General features: G+C 35.9%; 1 protein-coding gene across 1 annotated transcript in view; it reads right to left on the reverse strand.

Annotated features, from left to right (window-relative positions):
* The window catches only part of LOC139958477 (syndetin-like), a 33,539-nt gene that overhangs the window by 6,267 nt on the left and 2,192 nt on the right, over positions 1 to 25,080 (reverse strand). Inside the window, exons 3-28 of the mRNA XM_071955566.1 lie at positions 23,846 to 23,887; positions 23,272 to 23,340; positions 22,848 to 22,928; positions 22,074 to 22,127; positions 21,742 to 21,812; positions 20,425 to 20,542; positions 20,105 to 20,140; positions 19,394 to 19,476; positions 18,427 to 18,469; positions 17,542 to 17,640; positions 15,779 to 15,919; positions 15,331 to 15,463; positions 14,725 to 14,816; positions 12,780 to 12,874; positions 11,645 to 11,743; positions 10,321 to 10,585; positions 9,424 to 9,536; positions 7,851 to 8,055; positions 6,986 to 7,108; positions 6,330 to 6,427; positions 5,957 to 6,053; positions 4,047 to 4,205; positions 3,371 to 3,411; positions 2,777 to 2,857; positions 1,797 to 1,895; positions 115 to 205 (exon numbers count right to left, since the gene is read on the reverse strand). Of these exons, the coding sequence (XP_071811667.1) occupies positions 115 to 205; positions 1,797 to 1,895; positions 2,777 to 2,857; positions 3,371 to 3,411; positions 4,047 to 4,205; positions 5,957 to 6,053; positions 6,330 to 6,427; positions 6,986 to 7,108; positions 7,851 to 8,055; positions 9,424 to 9,536; positions 10,321 to 10,585; positions 11,645 to 11,743; positions 12,780 to 12,874; positions 14,725 to 14,816; positions 15,331 to 15,463; positions 15,779 to 15,919; positions 17,542 to 17,640; positions 18,427 to 18,469; positions 19,394 to 19,476; positions 20,105 to 20,140; positions 20,425 to 20,542; positions 21,742 to 21,812; positions 22,074 to 22,127; positions 22,848 to 22,928; positions 23,272 to 23,340; positions 23,846 to 23,887 (2,628 nt within the window). The remainder of the gene's footprint in view (positions 1 to 114; positions 206 to 1,796; positions 1,896 to 2,776; positions 2,858 to 3,370; positions 3,412 to 4,046; positions 4,206 to 5,956; positions 6,054 to 6,329; positions 6,428 to 6,985; positions 7,109 to 7,850; positions 8,056 to 9,423; positions 9,537 to 10,320; positions 10,586 to 11,644; positions 11,744 to 12,779; positions 12,875 to 14,724; positions 14,817 to 15,330; positions 15,464 to 15,778; positions 15,920 to 17,541; positions 17,641 to 18,426; positions 18,470 to 19,393; positions 19,477 to 20,104; positions 20,141 to 20,424; positions 20,543 to 21,741; positions 21,813 to 22,073; positions 22,128 to 22,847; positions 22,929 to 23,271; positions 23,341 to 23,845; positions 23,888 to 25,080) is intronic.

Below are 25,080 nucleotides of genomic sequence, written 5' to 3' on the forward strand. Positions count from 1 at the left end.
CAGACGAACATGATATACAAAGAACACCCCTCGTGAGAATCCACTGGGTCGATTCATCACGGCGGGACAAAGCTTAATTATCATCGTGACAACTTTCAAAGACATCTCTTTTACCTTATGTTCTTTGACCCAATTTTCTAAATCCACCTCATTAAGGTAAAACGCCTTCATGTATGCCTCTACAAAATCTTTGTCTGGAATAGGTCTGTGAAAAAAAAATTAAAATAAATAAACAGCACTTTCCTGAAGTATTTTACACACTTGAGTTACTTACTGTAACTAGCTGTTGAGAGCATCTTGATCATATTTTGTTGATAATAAATTAGCAGTATAAATAGTGGTGCCTACGTTAGGTATGGAAATAATGTTGATTCTTTCAATGGTGATTCTTAAAGAACACATCATCTGTTTATGTTCTTTAATGTCTACGTTCTTACAATATGTCAGGGCCATTTTATCTTTTCCTACTGGCAAATTTGCACGAATCCAGTCGCACTTTAACCAGTAAATAGCCCAAATTTTGAGGCCTGATGACTACATTGAAAGTCAGAAGGAAAAATATGGCTATTCTATGAAGCACTAATAGTTATTCATCATTGTACAGTACAGGTTTGACATCAACTCTACGGGCTTGGAAAGCAATCGAAATTGTCTACCTTTCTATACGAAAAGTGAAAATGAAAGTGAAAATGAGATATCGAAGCAAACAGAAACTAAGCCGAACCTTCAAATCTACTTATCGTTGTATTGATGTGTTAACCAAACATTACAATACAAGTACACCTTAAATTGTTATGCCTGTCAACTAAACTTATTATTCTTACTTACCTCCACAGAATTACTCATTACTCAAAAATTAAGTGCACTTCATGTTTTGAATGAAAAATAAAAGAGTGATTTCAGCTGGAGGAAGCTTTAACAAAAAAAGTTACTTTCACTTCTAGGCCCTAATTGTGTTTGAAAGGAGACACACATGCAAAGTTAAACTGTTTAATGAAACAACTGTTCCAGAAATACCCAGGGAGCCTTGGTTTTAATAGGTAAAAATAATACACAAGTTCCTTGTCAACAGTGGCTGCTATTTTGTCAAACTTGTGATGTCATAATGCCTCTGCGGGGGGGGGGGGAGGTCTATTCACTTCCTTTGTTATTCACACACTGGAAGGAGCCTCTGCTGTTAATCATTGTTCTTAACTGTACGGCCGATTTCAAGAAAGAAAAGCTATGATATTTGTATGACAATCTCCTCTCTGTTTTTGTCTTCATCAATGAAAATAAACAAAGTCAAGAATCAGAAGAAAGCTTACAAATTTAATCTCATAAGTACTGGTTCTGTATTTAATGTAAGTTTAAGACTATCCCATATTGTTGTGCATATAATTCAACATGAACACCCTGATATCCCCTCCAAACAGGAAACCAGCAAAAAAGGATAAATTTGCTGTTTCAGAAATTTGTCGGTTTATTGAAATTTGGGTGGTTTGGTTTGCACATACCCTTTGTTGAAGTGTGCAAGAAATTCTTACCTAGACAAAGATGAAATTTAGTGATATTTCCACCAATGGAAACCCCCCCCCCTCCCCATCCTCCTCCCTGACCCACACCTCACCAGACCCCTGGCCAAGGGGATAGCCATTTCATAAGACTAAGGACTTCAAACAAATTAAATAAAACAGTGACCAAAATTAAAGATACAAACCAATCTAAGCTCAGCGTGAGTAACTTTTTGATCTCCAGATTAAAAAATGACATTGAAGCAAAAACACTTGTATATGCCAGGATGACCTTTGACCTACCTCAGCTGTGTTATACTCTCCAGCTTGAGAAGAAATTGCTGAAAGTCTAGTTGCATAAGAGCTCTGCCCTCATTGCTACAGTTCTTGGCAGTGGCAAACCTGTAGACAGACAGATAGACAGACAGGCAATTTAATACAAACAGCGCTGGAAAGATTTATTTAAGTTGAATTGGAGTCAAAAACAAGAATAGAATAGCAAAATAAAAACAGTAGAGCCATTTTGTTTTGTGGAGAAACTCAAGTTTGCAAAACAATCTACTATTCATAAGATTCTACTATTCTACTATATCTTTATTCTACTATTCTACTATATCTACTAAATCTACTATATCTACTATATTCTATTCTATCTCTCTACTATATTCTATTCTACTGTATCTACTATCTACTATATCTACTATTCAAAAGATTCTACTATTCATAAGCTAGTAGTGTTAGCTCAGTGGTTAATGCCGGTGCCTTTCAATCATAAGGTCCCGAGTTCGAGTCACTCCAAGATTAATGTATGTCGTCCAGTTACAGAGTTGTTGACAACTGACAATTCATAATCATGGATATTAAATATGAATCAAAGAGACTGATTTTGGTCAGCTTGCGGCTTTGATAAGCCAATGATGGCTTCTTCGCAAGTTCCTTGCAGGAGTTCCTTGCAGGAGGATCTAAAATACATACATAGATTGATATCCCATAATCTCACTAATTCAAATAATGCAATCCCTTATGACTATCTAATCATTTTACAATTTTCTTTCAAGGTATAAAGAAGAGAGGGTGGTGAGTTGGGAAGGGAGGATGGGGGGGGGGTGTGTTTGGCCACAATCAGTTTATCTAAAACGTCAAATACGACTCTTACATACTGAGCTATTGGATTTGTTAACTTGTACATGAAACAACAGAAATCTGACTGGGGTAATTATAGGAAGATTCCAAAATGAGGGTAATTTGCTCAAATATTTGCTAATGAATGATGATGACCTTACCCTTCGACCATGACTCTGTTGGCTAGTTTGATTACGTGCTCCCAGATAATCATGTAAGCATCTGCTGGAATAGGCACTCTCCTGAAAAATGAACAACGTGAAAGGTACAAAATATTTAAGGAAGATTCTTACATTATTAGGATAACGGTAGGTATTACCTCAAAGAAAAAAGTTAAAAAAGACACAATTTGTGATTGCTAAGCAAGGAAGCTATAAAATCATTTGAATAAGTCGGAGATATTTCTCTATCTACTTACTTGAAACACTTAAAGGACATTCTGAGGTGGATGGAAATTCAGGGAGTGTTAAGGAAGAGGGGAGGGGGGGGGGGTGGAATGGGAGGGTGATAGCTTTATAAGCAAATGTAGTTTAATATGAAATAATATGATGGGGGTGACCAACCATTAATGATCCCCCTCACTCCCCGCCCCCCCTCATTTTTTTTGGCCATTTGCAGGCAATTTCACAAATCAACACCTAACATTAATAATATGTATGTTTGATCAAAGTAATCTAAAATGTTAAATGAAAGACATGAGGGCAGCCTCTCATATTTCAGGACACTACCAAATGACTGTTGCTATGGATACTCACCTACTGACTCCCTCTAGCCGGGTATTGAATTCAACGAATATCTGTAACGATAGAACACAGCAACACCTGTGCATAAACTTGTTGCTCCAATCGGTATCTGCTCATCAATGTAAGCTTTCAGTGGTCATGTTTCATGCAGGTGAGTAATATATATATATATATATATATATATATATATATATATAAATGAAAACGTAAACCTTTGTCGTTTACCTCCATTCCATATATATATATATATATATATATATATATATATATATATATATGTATATATATATATATATATAAAATATCACCATAATAACATTCTTGTATTCTTGTTCCATGCAAATCACCACCAACTTACCTGAACGAAACCGAAAAAAAATATTCACATACATGTTGAAAATTAATATTTCAAACTGACAAATCATGACAATGACCTTAGTCAGTTGAGTCTGATATGAACAAGTTGAGTCTGATTCAAGTTGAGTCTGATATGAACAATAAATTAGACAACTTTTTTTCTTAATTTTTTTTTATATAATATAATGAAAGATACTTCATGAAAGATATAGCTTGATAGAAATCCTTTTCACTATCAAGTATAGCCTGAACGATTTGGTAGAACCATCTGGGTATGTTAAAAAATATTGAGGGCAGTATTTCATAACGTATAGAGGAAATATTGTTTTACCTGTAACATGTGGTCCACGTACATACTGTGCTGGGACATGATATCCTTGATGTCCCACCTAACGGTCATCATCATTTGCAGGATCCTCTCCAGGTTGATGGCCCGGGAGGCCACACCCCTGTAGACCGGACCCCTCAGCTCACGGGCTACACTCACAGTCTGTTACAATGGGAACAATGATATATCAATGGTTAGCATATATACATAACAGTTTAACATGAATATTAAACATATACTTTTGAAACTGAACCTTTAGCTGTATCATTTAAAATGTTAGACTAAATCTTTTGTCAATGGATTGCTTTAATATTTAATATTTTCCTTTGTTTGTTGGAGTCTGCAGGGAGGGTGGGGGGGGGGGGAGGGAATTGGGATGGGAGGTGGTGGTTGGATTGTATTGTTCCTCCATTATTTTCTCATCCCCATTCAGAGTTATTTATTCTTCCAGCCCAGAATGGAATTATTTACTTCTTTTACATGTGTTACTTTCTGTGCCTATACTACTTTGCTTGCTTTTGTATACTGTAGCATAAAGAAAAATCGAAACTCAACATTTATGGCAAGATGCGTCCTACATACAGAAAGTGAAGACAAGATAGGATTTTACATGTCCAGCTGTTATAACGTATGGGCTGTAACCTAATGAAGAACCCTCACAAAATTTTGACAATACTTTATATTGAAGAATCTTGAAGTTTTTCCAATGAACTCAAAACTTATCACCTGTACTAAATCTATCAAACAAACTGCTTTGCCTCCCAAATATGCTAGAGAGTCCGATAAATGGTCACCCATATTCATATTTACTTCCATTCTACAAGCAGTTATCCACACTGGCATATATTTCATCCGTCTATTCTAAAGAATCCTCAAATAGATAAAAAGGGGAAAATATGGAGAATCAGAAATATTAGGAAAAGCACTTTTGAAACTGTCTTTGTAATTTTCAGCGTGCTAAACTTTTGGGCAAATACTGATGACATTTCTCAGGTTCTCAGACAGCTTGAAGATTCCTACTATGAGGAAAGGACAAAATTGACCATATCAAATAGTAGCATATTTTATATATGTGTTCCTAAGATTAATAAATGTTTGAGTAACTCCTAAGTAAATGCGATATCAGAGTAAGTCCATGAAAAGTTGCAACATATTGGTCATTTGTTGTCAGACAGGAGTTGGGGGGGGGGAGGGAGGGGAAGGCTTTGTAATTGTTCGACTGACCTGTGAGGTTTATCCAAAACTAAAGAATCTGTTTCTCATATTTCCAAAGTGATTATAGAACACTATGTCGAAAGAAATAAGCTGTTTTTGTTATCTCTATAGTGATACAGAACACTATGTTAAACAAAAAGACTGTTTAATATATCACTATGTGGTACAGAACACTATGTAGAAATAAGAATACACATGAAATTACGTTGTGTATGTAATAACCTTGTGTTGAGACAGTGAAACTTATTAAAATATACATATTTACAAGGTATAACTGTTGCAATGCATCATTGTTTATGATGTAACAGATGCTTTGGCCGTTTCTGGTGTGTTGTCATATAGAACACGACACTTGCTAAACCTGCGAAGAGCTGTACAAAACTTTCAGAAGCTTGCTACCGTTTATTTACCGTACATTTACACCTGCTGTAAGAAATGGTGCTCTTCTGAAAGTAGATCAAGGCATGCTATGTTTCTCATAACATTGCACTTTATAAGGAAGCATCCTCTTTCTTACTTGTCGATAAATATGCCGTACGAACGGGTTCTGACAAATGTGGACGAAAAATATATACCGTCTTCATTTACGGATCAGAGTGTTTATTTTTACCAGTAAGAATGGTGTCTTATGAATCTAGAAATAAACATGCTATGAATCTTACAACTCACTTGTGATACGAACCACTGCTTTTGCCTACCTGAGAGTAAAACTGTTGCAGGAATGGCTTCTTGGCCGATGGAATGACAGCCTCAAGGTGGGGTTGTAGCAGCTCCAGTTGTTGTGCTAGAAACACTCTGAGAAAAGAATTGATCATTAAAACAGTTACAACACCATCTCGTGTCTAATATGATTGTGAAAAGTGCGATTTCATCAATACAAACAAAAATGTGCAGGGCATTCTGGGAGATTTAATAAACAGCTGCTATACTCACTACTGCATCATACTGGAGTTAAGGACAAGGTGTTGAGATGGGGCTTTAAATTATGAGTATGGAACATTTGTTTTCCTTTAAGATATCTGCACATGTCTATCACAAGAATATCCCTTAAAGTGTTAAGTTTATACTCACAAGGATTCCGTTCCTACGATCCTCTCAGCTAGCCCATGAAGATGGTCAATTCCTGATAACAGAACACTGGGAGATACACATGGAAACCCAGTACTTCCCTGTAAACAAAACATATATATTATATATATATGGTGCCAGAAATTTTCATTTTGTTTTGGGGGGGAGCAGCAGTGCAAAGCAAAATGTTTATACATACATGCAATCACATTGAACAACAATGTCACCTAAACCCATTTAACAACCATATGCCTCATCCGATGCTTTCATAATGATGTAGTTTGGATACGTAAAGTATTTACTACCCAAGCAAAGTATTACCAACTGACAGGAAAAAATTTGATCCAATATCATCATCATTGGAAAATGCTAGATCTATACAAGTGTATAGCAGATTTAGCAATATTATATATAGCCATATTTGATAAGAGACAAAAGTACAGAACCTTCAAATCTGCTCCACAAACTCTGAGCACTAAATTATTCCTTCTGATAGAACCACAGGGGGTGGGTGGGGAGGGGGGTGGGGGGTGGGGGATAATGGGAATTGTTACTTACAAGTGCCAACATGGTATTCGGGCTCAATTCTTGGTTGGCTTTAGCCTACTGAGTGGGGTTTGGGGGGGGGGGTTGGGGGGATAATGGGAATTGATACTTACAGGTGCCAACATGGTATTCGGGTTCATTTCTTGGTTGGCTTTAGCCTGCTGAGTGATATTATCACTAATCCTCTTCAGTGTGGTCCAAAGTTTACTGTTGACCCCTAGAGCTGACCCATCGCTCTGAAAGTTCAAAAGGAAACATTTCACAGCTTAATTCGCTGGCTATCTCATCGAAGAAAGAATTTATCCATCATGTAACCTGGGCATTAGAATGACCGGACGTTTCAGATTCCTCCCCCCCCCCCTCCCCAGAAATGTCCTCTTCATTTTCCATTTTATGAAAATTTGAGTGGATCTAAATTTGCCAAATCTATCAAGTCATATTGGTAAAGAAATACAACCGACCAATCTAATACATCCTTCTGCATGAACTACAACTAAGACAACTTCCCGTATCTCTTCACCGACTGAGCGTTAAAGTAGCGAGTTAACAAATTTTATTCCAGATGGCCCTAAAACTTTTATTGCCCAGACAATTTTTCACAAAAATATGAATCAGATAGGAAGACATTTTAATATTCAGAAATTTCCCAAAATTTTAGACTTTTTAAATTTTTTATTATAACATTAAACTGTGACAGGTGAAGCTCATTGGCCTGCATAGCTACAGAATTCTGGAAATCGAAATAGTCTAAACAATTTCTGAAAATCGATGCGAACAGCTGCTATAAGCAACTTATAAACAATGAATATGCTTATCAGATCCAGATATGAACAGGTCTGGCTCTGTAAAACCATAGATAGAAAACAGAAAAAGTAAAGGGTTACTCCTGTGATTAAAGTTGATTCCATGAAAATAAAGATATATTTGGGTAAAATATTCTCCGCACTTTAGGAATATGTCCGACATGATCGTACTCACCACGTCAGAGGCGAAGAAGGAATAAATTGAAAACAGATAGTAATCAAACAGCTCGGACATGCAGAGGACGACGTCGAACGCGATCGGTTTTAGGACGGATATCATCTGCATATATTTGCCATAGAGTCGGAGGACCTTGATGGTGGTGTTACAGAGGGTTGGACCTCTACTGTACAGTGTCTCCATAGTTCTTTTCTTACTAAATCTGACAACAGAAACAACAAATAATGTAACGAGGACAGAAGGAGACAGAATATCTTCTTTTTTTAAAAGGTACAGTAGTTTGTGTATTTTATATATGTCAACTGTTGAGATAATAACACTCCATTTCATAAAGCAGCCGTTAAAATAATAATAATAATCATAATAATCAGCAGTTATTTTTACGAGGCTTAAGCGACCACAAATGTGGGAGAAACCCGCAAGGGCTTATGGATTACAACTTACACATCGGGTGGCTTCCAATTCAACATTTTAAACTCAAATTTGGAATCTTTTCAATTTAGTCATTTCAGATGGGAAAACTGTAGATTGCTCTTGGATGAAAAACCCATCTTACTAAAATATCAATGCACAAATGGAATTCCCTTAATCTACCTAAGGGCATGCTTAAAACGCACATGGATGCTCATAATTAGTTCGATAAAATTTCATTCGATAAAAGAAAATCTAGTTTTCCGTAAACTGCGTTTGATGCGCTACCCATTTGTACCATTTTCGAACGATTCAAAGTCTTATTACATCATTCCTGGTGCCACTTTGGATTGACTTAGAGGAACCTTTTACAGTTTGGTCACAACACTGCATTGCACAAAATAAGAAATGCAACTGATTAAACTGAGGCATAAAACCTAGATTTTTCAACGATTGAATCTTTAGTATTTATAAATTGGGCACTCCAGCATTTCGACAGAGGGCGCTGTGCTGTTTACAGATCTCCGAATCAAAGTGACACAATCGCTCAAAAGCACACGGCAGCATGCAAACATGCTGGATGATCTTGCACACAGACAAGCTGGGTGATTGATTAGTTCAAGGTTCCACTTTTGCAGTTTGGCCGAACGGAAAGATTGCAAGAGAAAACACGAGTTAAGGTGCTTAAAACACTTACTTTGACTTCAAACTTCCAAAGAGTTTCAAAAGATCAATTTCTCAATAATTCCCCACATAATTGTACGGTATGTACTACTAGAAACCAACTCATAGTACCACTATTATCCGCAACTTGCCAAGTTTGGCGGAATTAGATGGGACCAATATGGCAGCGCCCTTACTTGATTTTTGGGGACCCATGGAGACCCCCATTAATGAAATCATTCAGTTTTCAACATCTCTTCATGCAGGCCATTTTCATAACAATATTAATTTAATGAAGTAAAATGTAATTAAATGTAAAAATGAAAATTGGAAATTTAAGACAAAACATAATTCAACTTTTAATTGATATTTTGAAAATTAAATTTGACTAATCGAGCTATTGAACTATGTTAATAATTTTTTTTTGGAAATTTCAGATATCAACATCAAGAATCTGCATAAAGTCATCAAGTTTTGTAAAATGTTTATTACTTACCCGCCTCTCTGAGGACCTTCTCCTGTCAGTTCATCGATAAAGTCTTGCTTCAGCTCATCTGGAACTTCGTCTTCATCGTCAGAATCGTCAAAACCCATTCCCTCATCATTTAGCTGACAGAAAAAAAAAAATTAAAAATTAAAACAAGTCGATAAGTGTTATTAATTACTATAATTATTATTATTATTAATTTTTAATATTTAATTATGATTAATTTTTCAATTTTGTTTATATTTTGTGAATGCATCTGGCAACAGTAGAGTGAGAATGATTTCATCAACGACAAGTGTAACTGGAAATGTTTTCATGAATCTGTATTTAAAATTTAAATCATTTTTCCATGGGGGGGGGGAATCATATTTCTACAGGAATGTTGCAGTTTTTAATAAAATTTTCTGAATACATGGTAAACTGACAGCTCAGCAAACATTCCCAAAATGCAACAGTTACAAGGATAAACCAAAATGAAGATTAATTATAGGAGATGAAATCCTTTGAGGAATAGCTACCATGATGACAGAACAGACTGCCCACTGTGAGTCATTTCCTGAGGGATGGGGGTGGGGGTATGGGGGGGTTTAGCCATTCCAAATAGGTTACATTTAACCAACCATGTCTAGAATTGGGGACAATATATTGAGATAGGATTTTCAACTAACATTGCTGACATTTGTGTTTTTTTTAGGATAAGTGTTATATTGCCTGCCAACTTTAATATCCCAAAAGGATACAGTACCAGCTTGTTGCACCCTGGAGAAGAAATACTTCAAAGCAAGCATATGTACAAAAGATTTTACACTTGTCCTTGAGTAAATCTGGAGGAGAGTCGACTATCACTCCGATAATTTTAAGGAAGGAAATGCAACCATCTTCTTGACATTCTACCTTATGACTCACCCCATTAACAGCCCCTGTACCTTTACTCTCATCTACAACTTGCTTGTCGAAGGGACTCCCTTTCTCACTGAATTTCTCAAAGAATCCCCTGACACTTCCCAAGGTAGGAGAGCTGGGACTGTCTAACGGCTGGTTCTCCTTGGAGGAGATGCTCGGACGGAGGAATCGAAACTCGTGAAGATTTAGGTGAGTGAAGTTGGATTTGACCGGACAGATCCTCCAGCCTTCGTTCTCCATGAACATCCGTAGTTCTTCCATCCGAGAGCTGATGAAAGCAACGAAAAACAAAAATGAAAGAAGTAAACATTATCATAGTAGAAAGTTTGCTTGTTTTAGCTTGGACAGGATATGTAAGTTTTGACAGGATACGTAAGTTTTGACAGGAAAAGTCAGTTTTGACAGGAAAAGTCAGTTCGGACAGGAAACGTAAGTTTGGACAGGAAACGTAACTTATGTAAGTTTTGACAGGATATTTAAGTTTTGACAGGTTCTGTACCATAAACCTGGACAGAGAAATGTCACTATGAAGTTCTTGCACTCTTTAGAAATAAATTTCATTAGAGTTTGCCTCGTTTTTTCGTCATACCCAAGTATGATCTCTATGACACATTTTTGACAGTTTTGCACATTGTAAAAATAATCTTCATTGCACAGACATTTAGCATTCTTGGTATATAAACATTTTAAGATTTCCAAATGTTGACCTCTGCTGACCCCTTAGTGACCTCCTATCGCTATAAAAGTCATAGGGCTATTGAATTCATTATATGGAAGCCACATGGTTAGAATGATATCTGCCAACATTCCCCATCCCAATGTATCACATCTTCAGGGTTTGACCTAGGTTGGTTGACCTTTCACCTCCAAAAATCAATACAGACTTTTTTGCACATAGATTAAAATCTGACATGCACATACAAAGTGGGGTTTAAGAGAGGAAGAGCATTGCAGAAGTTTGACCGCTGATAACCTTTGGGATTTTACCCCGCAACCAAAACAATTAGAAATTTGTGACTCATTAGAGGAAAGGAAAAATGTTAACATATAATAAAATTTACAGAGAATATCATTCTTGAATGAATGTGTTTGCAAAACTACAGAGTGTCCGACATAAGGCAAAGGCACACCAAATGGACTACCTGGGTTAGCTTTCTATCACATTTATATTTTTTGTGGATACTACCTCGGTCCAAAACAAAAGCAATCATACTTTTTTTTCTGAAGATGAAAAAACAACGAGGATCACTCCATAATTAACATAATTATAATTAACATAATAACTAAGTATTGTTGGTTTATAAAACCCAACAAATCTATCACTCACTTGTGATAATTCTTGAAATACTTGAGACTCTGCTGCCGGATGGACTCATGGAGTCCTTCTGACCCGCTTCCGCAAAACTCTTGACCGATATCGATCAGTCTGTATCCAGAAAAGAAAAATGGAGAGGAATATATGAAACAAAAGTCTTGACATATTCAACTAAACTCTATGATAGTTTCACAAATATTTGCCCCCCCCCCCAAAAAAACTTTTTTTTTACCATGATAACCGAACAACCAAATCGGTTTTACCATATCAACAATCAATAAGTTATCCTCATCTTCAACATTTTTTTTCTAAAGGTTTACATAACTCAGTCTTGGAGAGTCCAAAAATGTTAAGTTAACCTAATCTATTTTGCTCAACTTAGAAAATAAGAAGTGTTAGCTCAGTGGTTAACTCCGTTGCCTTTCAATCATGAGGTCCCGAGTTCGAGTCACTCCAAGCTTAATGTATGTCGTCCATTTACAGATTTGTTGACAATTCATAATCATGGACGTTAAATATGAATGTAAGAGACTGACTTCGGTCAGCTTGCGGCTTTGATAAGCCAATGATAGCTTCTTCACGAGTTCCTGCTTGCAGGATGATCTAAAATACATACAATACATACAAGAAATTGAAAAATTTCTAGGGAAAATACAAAACAGCTAATACCCCCCTGATAAACCTTAACATAAAAATCCACAAAAGTTCAGTTTTTCCCCTTCTTTCTTTTTGCAGTTGCAACTTCTTCCATCATGTTGACAACTCCAAACAAGTTTGCACACAAGTCAAACATTAACATGAAATGTGGATCCACATCCTGGGTGAGAGGGAGAAGGGGGTGTAGAAGCAACCATCATGAGCACCCAAAAGGATGACGTTTTGAACAGGGGCAAGAAAGAAACAAGCTTTGCAAGGTGCAAACTAGAAGGGAGAGGTGCAAGGTGCAAAGTGCAAAGGTGCAAAGGTGCAAGGAGAGAGGTCCAGCATTCTTTCCAAACTTACTGCTCTTCTGTATTTTCGGATACTGCTACATGCACGATGAAACAAAAAAAATCCATATTTAGAACGTGCTTTTGTGCCAAAGTAAAAGAGTGCGAGGTGGAAGAATTGACACTGTAAAGAACTAAAGAAAAGAAGTCTTTTTCACCTGTTTACCAGATCTAGGACATAGATGAAGTCATCATACTTCACGCTAGACAGATCTGTGGCTATGAGGAATAGTTTCACCTTCTGTTGAACATCCTGAAAAGACACACACAATAACAAAAAAATACACTTCTATAAGTAAAGAACCCTATCACAAGTTAATCATAACAAGTCATATCCTATGACACATGCATTATGTACACGTATACAAAATACACATTAAAGGAAACTATTTACATGACATTTCCATGATACCTGCATGTTTACCAATCATGTCATTTAAGATTATGTTCTAACAAGTACACATAAAATACTGATAAAGGAACCTATCACATGACATTTCTGTTACACCTGTATGTTTACCAATCGTGACATTTTATATTCTAACAACTAATATGTGTTATGCCTGCATGCTGACTAATAATGTCATACTTAGACCATGATTTAACTAATGGATGCAAACTATTCATATGAGAAGACTATCACAAACCACCTGCATGCTCCATGATCACAATATCCTGTTGATAGCAGAACAATGTTTTGACATATATGTGACCCCATTATCCATGCAGTATATACAAACCACCTGCATTACACCTGCATGTTCAATGATCACAATATCCTGGTGATAGCAGTACCATGTTTTGACATATATATGTCCACAGTATCCATGCAGTATACACAAACCACCTGCATTACACCTGCATGCTCAATGATCACAATATCCTGGTGACAGCAGGACCATGTTCTGACATATATGTGTCCACAGTATCCATGCAGTATACACAAACCACCTGCATTACACCTGCATGTTCAATGATCACAATATCCTGGTGATAGCAGGGGCATGTTTTGACATATGTGTCCACAGTATCCATGCAGTATACACAAACCACCTGCATTACACCTGCATGCTCAATGATCACAATATCCTGGTGATAGCAGTACCATGTTTTGACATATATGTCCACAGTATCCATGCAGTATACACAAACCACCTGCATTACACCTGCATGATCAATGATCACAATATCCTGGTGATAGCAGGACCATGTTTTGACATATATGTGTCCACAGTATCCATGCAGTATACACAAACCACCTGCATTACACCTGCATGCTCAATGATCACAATATCCTGGTGATAGCAGGACCATGTTTTGACATATATATGTCCACAGTATCCACGCAGTATACACAAATCACCTGCATTACACCTGCATGCTCAATGATCACAGTATCCTGGTGATAGCAGGACCATGTTTTGACATACATGTGTCCACAGTATCCATGCAGTATACACAAACCACCTGCATTACACCTGCATGCTCAATGATCACAATATCCTGGTGATAGCAGGACCATGTTTTGACATATATATGTCCACAGTATCCACGCAGTATACACAAATCACCTGCATTACACCTGCATGCTCAATGATCACAGTATCCTGGTGATAGCAGGACCATGTTTTGACATATATGTGTCCACAGTATCCACACAGTATACACAAACCACCTGTATTACACCTGCATGTTCAATGATCACAGTATCCTGGTGATAGCAGGAGCATGTTTTGACATATATGTGTCCACAGTATCCATGCAGTATACACAAACCACCTGCATTACACCTGCATGCTCAATGATCACAATATCCTGGTGATAGCAGGACCATGTTTTGACATATATATGTCCACAGTATCCACGCAGTATACACAAATCACCTGCATTACACCTGCATGCTCAATGATCACAGTATCCTGGTGATAGCAGGACCATGTTTTGACATATATGTGTCCACAGTATCCACACAGTATACACAAACCACCTGTATTACACCTGCATGTTCAATGATCACTTTATCCTGGTGATAGCAGGACCATGTTTTGACAAATATGTGTCCACAGTATCCATGCAGCATACACAAACCATGTACATCCTCACCTGCCATATCCTAGCCAGACCTCGTTCTAACTTTTGATTTATGTACAGCATGTTGATAGCACCACCCATATTGTCATCACTTTCAACCTCCTCTGTACAAAGGAAGAACAGAAAAGAAACAATATAAACCATAAATTATTTTGAACTTTGACAATTATTGCCACCATTCAATCAACATAATTCAGGTTTAAGTGGCATCTACTCTTAGAGTTTTGTACACCAATCCTTATTATTTCATGTTTCTTTTTCAAAATGTGAGAACAGACATTCTGTAAAAAATTTGCAACAACAGCTGTTGTCACATAATTAATAATGCAACAAATCAAAAGCATAACATCATTTTTGAGGTCAAAGTAATAACAACCAGTTATCGACCTCTTCATTAACCCTCCCCTATCCCCCTCCCTTACCCCAACAGGGATTGGAGAGAAACTAAAAAAAAAAAAGAAAAAAAAAAGGAGAGTACAGAAAATGTTTACCTCAATGTGTGCTGGTTGACCCCCCCTCCCCTCACCCCTGGCTGTTCTTTCCCCTTGCAAAACAGGCCATGTAGGTTGAGTCACTTTGAATGGAATGACCTGGTCAAATATGAAACCCTCAACTCACCAGACGGTACTTCCTCTTCTGCCGCACTTTGCCTCTTGTGCCAGTCCATTGTTTTGTAGTAACTTTTCATTACTTCCCATAATGCCTTGCAGAGGTCGACCAAACAAGGTATGTATGTTTCTAAGTCAACATGCTGGAAGGGAGAGAAAAAAGGTAAAACAATTAAAATGATACAAACTTTCACTTTAAGTGGAAGAGAATTAACAATTCGCTCTATAACAAAACTGGTTTCAAGAAATTTTATTTGATTTATTTTTTTGTACTATCCACAAAAAACCCACATTAATCTCAATTTGCATGTACAGAAGAAATAAGCAGTTAAAAATTCAAGGGAGGGGGAGAAAAAAGCCTCAATGTCTCTTATTGGTTAAGATGATATTTCACTTTGACGATCAATAAATGGGTTGAAAAGTGAAACTGATACGAAACTGGTGATAAGAATGCTTACAGAACACAAATCTTTAAATTGCATCTTTTGAAATCTTGAGTCGGTCGTAGCCGTCACGAGCTGTACGTAGCCGAGTACAATCTGGAAAGCGATGTTGTGGATGGAACTAGTAAAATGCATATGAAGCTGGTTCATAGCAGTCTGGTGAACAAAACATACATATTCATGAGATAAATATATAGAATGGATGATGATACTTTATTTTAATTTAATTTTTTATGCATATAATATACTTGATCAACCATGATCTCACCTTATCATCAGACTAAGGCTACATTTTAAGGCTATATCCTAACGAAAGTGCATTTCCATGAACAGAAGAATTTTCAGTTTGCCATGCATATATTCTTCACAAACAAGATAATTTCCTATGGATATTTTGCCAAGCAAGGGTGTGGATAGATGGGGGTAATGTTTTTATTCATAAACATGATCAAACAATTGTACTGTTTACCTATTCATGCATATGCATGACCAAACAATAACTTCCCATTTGCATAGGAAATACTGTAACTACAACACCTTGATTCATATTTCAAATCCTGTGTAAGAGACCACGTTTCGTAGCAAATGGGAGTTTCATGCATTTGAAGGAATGTATATGCAGATGCACAAGAAAACTGCTATTCCTCAAAACTGTCAATATTTTACAAAAGCCATTACACATGTAGTGTTATGTTACAAATATATATTTTATTTTATTTATTAATTATTATTATTATTTTTTATTTTATTTATCCCCCTTCTTTCTTATCAAAGAGGCACTACAGGGCATGTAACCAGGGTAGTTGCTAGGGTCTTGTGATTGGGAGTGTAGAATCAAAATATTCCAACAAAGAATCATCATTTTCCAACTGGGTGGATTCGTGCCATACCCCGAATTCCAAATTTTCAGCAGCATATTAACACGAGTTGGTTGTCAATTCTTTGTACCTTAAATATGCTATACCGGGTACTTAGTAATAAAGTGCTAAATGGTTATCAATGCCTTAAGGATTGAGTTGTTTGTGGCAAGAAACTTAAAACTTTCTGATAAATTTGCACGATTATGAAAACACAGCCTTAGTAGGCTTAGCACGTTAGGGAAAACTTGCTTCAATTCATCAAACACACAGAGACACACACACACAAACAGATTTTAAGCTTCGTCTCTGATCTTTACCTCAGGTAAATTTATGAAGGTTCTCTGTAGGTATGATGATATCACACACATGTATGTACATGCAATTAGCAATTCTTTCAATACCAGCTTATAACTAGTAATTTGAGTAAACTGTTTGTGAGGTATTACTAGTTTCTATGTACCAGTTCTTTTTTATATAGCCAATGAAACCTTACACCAATTTGACACTGGGAACTGAAGCTTTGACTTGACGTCTACAAATTTCCAAGTAATGACAGAATCAAACGTCGAAAGAAAAGTCTGCTTAAACTGCTGGCATGCTGTTAATGATATCCTTGAAGAAGGTACATGGTCATGGTAGAGAAAAAAAAATTCTTTATAAAAGTCGACAGCAAACCATGTAACATGCAAGCAATCCAGAGGTTCTTTTGAGCCAATGAATTAACGACAGTCGTTATATTCCACGCGTGACACCCAAAAAGTATCGTCACAATACACACTTCGCTTCCAACATTAAAATTTTTAATAAATTTCAATAATGTTATGACTCAATTTGTTGGACTAATCTGTTTTCTCTCGACTCGTTCAGTTTGATACAATTCTTCAGATCTCCATCCTCCTCCTGTTTGTTTTAACTCACCTCAGTTTTTCCGAGAAGTTTATAAGCCGCCTGAAGTTTGTCATAGTGAATGATATCAAAGTTTGTACAAGTTTTGGCAAGCGCTTTGTCTAACTGTTCCTGAAGTAGAAAAGAAAAAGAAGGAAAAATTGGCGCCGGGGTCATTAATTCTACCCTAGAGACGTTCAGACAAATAATCTAACCCAGTACTTACACTGTGAATAGCAGTAAAACCAATATCCCGAAGAACAATGATCTTAAACACTTGGCTATAAGAAAGGATTGTCTAGTGGTACTTCTGAAGGAAGGACAAAGGAACATGTTGGAAAGAGGGGAAGGAGAGGTGGTATAGGGAAGGGGAAAGGGAGAGTGGAGAGGAGGTGGGAATAGGAAAGGAGGAAGGGGAGGGGGAATCTGGAAGGAGTTACAATTACCGCGAGCTGAAAATGTAACACCTTGTTCTTATCATTCCACATTGCTCATGTCTGTGATCATTCTTCCCTCTCCCCTCCCCACACAACTCTCACAACCCACCCCACCACAGCCCAATCTGATTGTAAATCTGGAAAGTGAACGCTGATAAAAATCTCAGTACTTTCCCTCAGTAAATGTATTAGGCAGTGTATTCAAAGCTGAGAGCAGACTACCAAAACTCACAAAAAGTATAGCTTGGTGCACTTTAAACTGTTAACACTGAATTCAGTAACAGAATCGGAAAGTAAGAATGACTAAATGCTCACCCGACAACCAAATACTTGATCACAACCTGCAGTTGATAATGAATGCTGAACATTGTTTTTTTTTAATGCTTTTCAATGCATTTCAATGCTTTTTGTTTTTGCTACAACCTAGTCTCTATCATCCCTTAATAAATATTGAGCCATTTTCAATTTACACAATCGATACCTCAATCATCTCCAGTGTATCTTGAAGCTTGGAACTCAGTTCACTGAAATGAAAAACAAAAAAGACATATTTTTATGTGGAAATACTTAATATGTGATAATGTGATCAACTGATGCAGCCCTATGTATGATACACCACTATACATAGACATATTGAAAGAGTTCCAGGCTCCAAAAATGCAAACCATGAGCATCTCTACCCTACTACCCCATCCCCCAATGTCAAAAACTGCAGTCTCCCAGATGTATTTCCACCATGTATTTTAGTCTTGCTTTTCATTTTGAGAATGTGGGTAGCATCCTCCCACACCCCACTCCCCTCCCCTTCTCCCACCACCACCTCTTTGCTATTTCAATACTTTGGAGTTTCCTGATTTATTTCCACAGTGCATTTTAGTCTTTCATTTCATTTTGAGAATGTGGGTAAAATCCTTCCCACACCCCCTCCCACCCACTCCCTCCCCCCGATCTCCTTCTCCCACCACCACCTCTTTGCTATTTCAATAATTAGGAGTTTCCTGATGCATTTCCACCATGTATTTGAGTCTTTCTTTTCATTTTGAGAATGTGGGTAGCATCCTCCCACACCCCACTCCCCTCCCCTTCTCCCACCACCACCTCTTTGCTATTTCAATACTTTGGAGTTTCCTGATTTATTTCCATAGTGTATTTTAGTCTTTCTTTTCATTTTGAGAATGTGGGTAAAATCCTTCCCACACCCACCCCCCCCCCCATTCTCATTCTCACACCACCACACCTCTTTGCTATTTCAATACTTCAGAGTTTCCTGATGTATTTTCACCATGTATTTTAGTATTACTTTGCATTTTCAAAATGAGTATAACATCCTCCTATTGCACCCTCCCGGACATCACCCTTCCCGTTAATAAATCCAAATGAAATCACCATCAGCTTCTAGCATTAGTTGCAACCTCGTGAAATTACGTGCAGTGCATTTTCACGCCTACCTTATACACTTGTAATGTCTAAACGTCACTGCAGCATTTTGACATTCCAAACAAAGTTGGATGGCTCCTGGATAATCTTCCTCCTAACAAACAAATAAATAAATAATACAAAAATTATCGATCGTAATAAATTGAATGATTCAAATTAATTGCCGCTACTACTAACTAAATATGCCATGAAACATATGACAATGGGCTTTTAATAGTCACTAGACTTTAAGGAAGAGGCTGTCCATCTTCTTATCGCATTTCGTCCCTTGTTGAAAGGTAGCAGACTTTTTTGGAGACAAATGTTGGGTTTATACCCAATGAATCAAAGACTAACATATTTTGAGACCGTTTTCTAATGATTTTTGGGGTAATGGATGCGATTTTTTTCCTGAAATGTCTATAGAAACAATATTAAAACAATTTGGCAACTCATAAAGTTTAGAGATACTAACTGTTTTATCCAATACAGATTATTAAATTTTGATATGCGTTATTATTCATATACAAAGCTTCCATGTTTATGTCTGATTTTCATCGCTCATGGTGCAATGTAGTTTGATTAAAAGCAACAGATTACATTTTTCAGTTTCCTAAGTATCGTTTAAGTTTAAGCAATAGTCAAATCAAGAAGATCATGATGAATTCCATGCAAATTGAAGCTTTTAAGCGATAATAAAAACAGAGTGAGATAAAAGAAAAAAATTATTAAATGCATCTTACCTCTAACATTTCTCGAAGCCTAATATCAGTTTGTTGCTGGCAAAAAACAAAAAACAAAAAAAAATTGAAAGAGAAAGAAAATGAAAATGTCAGAGTTTGATTTGTCTTCAAATTCACTTTTAATGAAACAAAACAATATGAATTCAGACAAATCAAAACTATACTCAAAGGAAACAAAATCATTTTTAGAAATACTATTCATAAATTTATTTTCAATGTTGGAAGAATACTTGAATTTACAAGCACATGTGCAAACTCATTACAAAGAAAGAATGTTGTTGTCTATAAAGGGACTGTTATCTTTGAAAAGGAGAACTCACCAATGTTTTTATTGTATGTAGAGACTTGAGTAAATTCAGCAGTTGCAATTTTTTCTTGTTTTTTGACATAATGCCCAGGCTTGCGACAGTAAATCCCTGCATCGTCATGTGTAACTCACTGTCAGAATAGAAATGAAGACATTGCATAGTTTTTCATAGAGCCTGCATATTGTGCATAATTTTAATAATCCTGTTGATGTTATGTGATACAAGATACAATGTACTATGCTTGGCTTTCAGGGTATTTCTTCATATCTGAACCCATGCTATGCTATCTTGCCATTGTCTTACTATACTATATAACACTATTTATGCAATACATTACTATATTACAGGAGAGTATGCTACTCTGAACTACTCTGTATTGTACTTTACTATACTACAATATACTTAACTATACTGTCATATACAATACTGTACTACAATATTCCATACTACACTGCAATATACTTCACTATACTATACCATTCTATACCATTCTATACTATACTATACTATACCACAAAATTCTATAGTATACCACACTATACTATACCATACTGTACTGCACTATACTACAGTACTCCATACTATTCTGTTCTATACTATACCAATATAACATACAATATTCTATACTATACAATACCATAACATACTGTACCATGCTGTACTATACTATAGTACACTATACTATTCTGTACTATACTATACCATAACATACTGTACTGTGCTGTACTATACTATAGTACACTATACTATTCTGTACTATACTATAACACAATATAATACAATATTCTATACTATAATATACTATACTATACTTTACATGACTATGCTATACTATACCATAACATACTGTACTGTGCTGTACTATACTATACTACACTATACTATACTGAACCAAAATATACTCTACTATACTGTACTATGCTACTATACTTTGCAAGACTAGACTAGTATGGTCAGTTTACTTTTCTACACTTTATCAGGCCTAGATTTTCACAATTCAACCTATTACTAACAAATGTCAGTGGATAAAAATTTTACTTGCCTAAATCAAATTCCCACTGGCACTTTCCTGGGATTAATACAAAACTAAATGTGTGTCTAACACTTGCAGAAGCCTAAATTTCAAGGCGCTGCACTACACTTTCCTTTCTGTACAACAATGACATTTGTTTCTAACCAGAAAATGATTTTCTTTCTTTTTTTAATTAAACTAAAGACACAAAAAATTACTAAAGATAGAGAAGATATCTTCCTAAGTTGCCAATGTTTCACAAAGTGGCTTGTTGAATTCATGACAAATAGGACAAAAAAGGTAAAGCTCCATTTTACCTTCGACCATTTCTGCAAATGACACGAGCATTTTCCAAACATTCTTCCAGTTCCGTAACCCTTCCAAGTTCCTAAGAAAAAATGAGAAACGAAAAAAGTGTTGTCCAGATGTTCATCGAAACAACTTACTCAACCCACAGATTTTCTTTTACTTTCATCAAACCGTCACTAAAATACAATTAAATTTTTTACACATTATTTTTGCAATTTATACAAATTGACTGTTGTGTTTGAAAGAACCCTGCGAGTACATTGTTGCATTTTGTGAAGCAAATGTGAAATTTCTTAAAGTCTTATAGCGAGAACCTTGACTGTTCCTAAATCATACGTACCTTGCTATAAGATGCCTGGTTAGCCAAAATGACGTCAGACATTTTCTTAGAGACCTGGGTATGGAAGACAAGATGTTGGACATGTCCACATAACCAACCAAAAAGTCTTTTATAGAGCCAGTAAAAAACAAAATAATTCTCCAAAAATACTCAAACATTGTTTATTCCAAAATAGGATTGGCATAAAAAAAGTCAACGTAGCATCATGTACTGAATTCTGGAAAGTTTCCCAGTACTATCATAATACCATTACAATGCAGTTCAGCAAGCCTATTGAGCATTTCAACTTCCTGTATATGTTAAATACTAAGTTGTTGTAAAAGCACTTGGACCATTAAGCTTTTAGAAATGGAATGGAATCACTTTACTATTCTTGCTAATGGACATTAAGCTGTTGTGGGAATCTTTTTTTTTAAGCTGAATTGTTTAAGTTTAATTTATAGCAATCTAATATTCCCCATGTTCAGTATTGTTCTCATGGAAAAACTGGTGGAAAACGGATGATATATGTGGGGAAAAAAAATTGGTGATATAAGATGCTTGGCAATCTAAACTGATTTTTATATATATGCCATTTACCTGCTATAATCTAGATATGATTTGCCTATATCTGTATTAAGTATATGCTGTAGTACAAGTCAGTGCAGGTAACAAATGAAAATATGGAATCACTTTACTATTCTTGCTAATTGACAATAAGCTGCTACATTTGTATTAAGTATATGCTGTAGTACAAGTCAGTGCAGGAATACAAATGAAAAGTGGCATTCTCACCGCCTGTAACTGCCTTCTGAGGCGGTTTCTGTCTTCATCAATTGCCTTCAGTTGAATGTTATCTAGTTCATCTGGGATTTTCTAGAGAGATGAAAAAAAAGAAAAAGAAAGGTGGATGATGATCATTGTTGCTTTCGAAATTGTTTTTTTTTTTTTAACAAGGCTCCAACAAGTTACATAAGTGATGTATTAATGAGAATGTGTTGAAACTCAAGAACACTCTTTTGTGATCAGACAAACTTGTAGTATATATACAACAGGATGAGAATCAGTAAAAGTAGTATTTCTTTAGTATGAGTATGAGTATAAGTAAGAGTACAAGGCTGTAAGCAGGAGTACAAATACACGAGTACAGACTCATTACAAGTCTGTAGTCAGATAACCAGATTTGCTACAAGATGTCTTTAGTCAGTATAAAACCTACCTCTAATTCATACTTGCTGCTGTCAAAAGTATCATCTCTTAGGTAATACTCCTCAATACTTGCAATCACCTGTAAAAGAATGAATAATATTAATGAAAGTTATAATACATAGTATCAAGTTATTGCCTTTGGAAGTTTTCTTCCGTTACAACTGCAGCAGTTTCATAAGATAAGGAATTCCTGTGGCAAAAGTTGACTATTTCAAGCTATCATTTTCAAAATAATATTTCTCTGTTTCAAAACTTTTATTGTTGATATCATCCACAAAAATGTTTCTTCTTTATATTCCATTTTAAAAGATTTTCAATTTCTTTAAAGTTAAATACTGCAAACATTGGAGACAAAATATCTAAAGCCCTGTAAGATGCTAAAAACAACATTGTATATCACAAGCAGTTCTTTCATAATTGGCCCTGTTGGTGAAGAGTTTTGTATGCTGTAAGGTGTGAATTTTGTTTATATGATCTCCCCCAAATGTTTAAATCAAGTTATGTTTTTTGTTTTAAACCATCAAAACAGGACTGTTACTGATACGAGAGAATGCACTGAGCATCTTCAACAGAGATCTACTCACCTCTTCTTCAGTTGTAGGATCATTTGGAAATTCTCTCTCATCCTGTACATTACAGAAAGCACAAAAATCTGTCAAACTTTGTCAGCTGTCTTTAACAAGATCAATTTTGTTAAATTTTCAAATTTTTAATTCAGGGGGAATTATGAATGACACCTCTTGAAAAGACCATGTTTCATTTTGTCAACAATTTTTAACTAACATATCAAGTTTTACTAAAAAGAAGATTGCAATTAATTGATACTACGAAACCCAGGACCAGATTTTCCACAAAGTTTAGTAAATAAGGGATTGATAAATTTGATTCCAATCTCAACAGTCGAGTACCAAATATGCAAATTGAAACTGAGTACCAAATATGCATACTGCCTGACAGTATGCTTTCTCGAGTTCGATAGCAGATGAACTTATGCCAAGCCTAAGTTGCAAGATGACAGCAAAACATGTTACTGATATGTAATTAAGTTACTTACTAGTGTATTACAACTCATTGGGCAAGGAGAAGCATACATATTGTTGTATCTTCTTCATATAAAGATATTAACGAGGTAATAATGACGTGGATACACAAGTCATGAGAGAACTCCAATAAATTACAGTAGGTTAAGCAGTTGTGTATATTAAACTGTATTCAAAGATCATTAAAGCAACTGACATAATGTGATATGGTGACATAAAACAAAGAACCATATGATTCAGCATTGTAACGAATGCAGGATTCTGCGTCCGGGACGCAATGTTATGGCCAGGGACGCAAAATCTTCAAATTGCTCGCGTCCTTTTTTTTGAGAAACAAACCCCAAATACACACTCACAACTAGGTCAATGGAAAACATAACAAAACACATTTTTGAATGTTCACATCTTTCATTATTTCTTTTAAAAAAATCACAACTTCTTCTGGCAAGAACCAAAAGTTCTCCTACTCCTACAGATCATTGAATTTGTTTGAAAATAAATATATCATAACAATCAACAAGGTACAGGGTTAACAACACTCCATTACGGAGATTTTCATGCTAAAAATAGACAATGATGCTTTTCAAAAATTCCCGTGATTTGATTGGTTAATAGTCCCCATCCATTGTCTGTGAAAATTGTTGCTTCTGAAGTGCTCAATGAACATGTAGTATGTTGTTTAACAACAAGTACTTGAAAGTTGAACAATTCTTTCCCCTGTGTAGAGATAGTGAAGTTTGCGGTATAGGCTATCTGTGTGTGCATTACAATATCATAAC

This window comes from Apostichopus japonicus, chromosome 18 (genome assembly GCF_037975245.1).
Source record: "Apostichopus japonicus isolate 1M-3 chromosome 18, ASM3797524v1, whole genome shotgun sequence".
In the NCBI taxonomy this organism is placed as follows: domain Eukaryota; kingdom Metazoa; phylum Echinodermata; class Holothuroidea; order Aspidochirotida; family Stichopodidae; genus Apostichopus; species Apostichopus japonicus.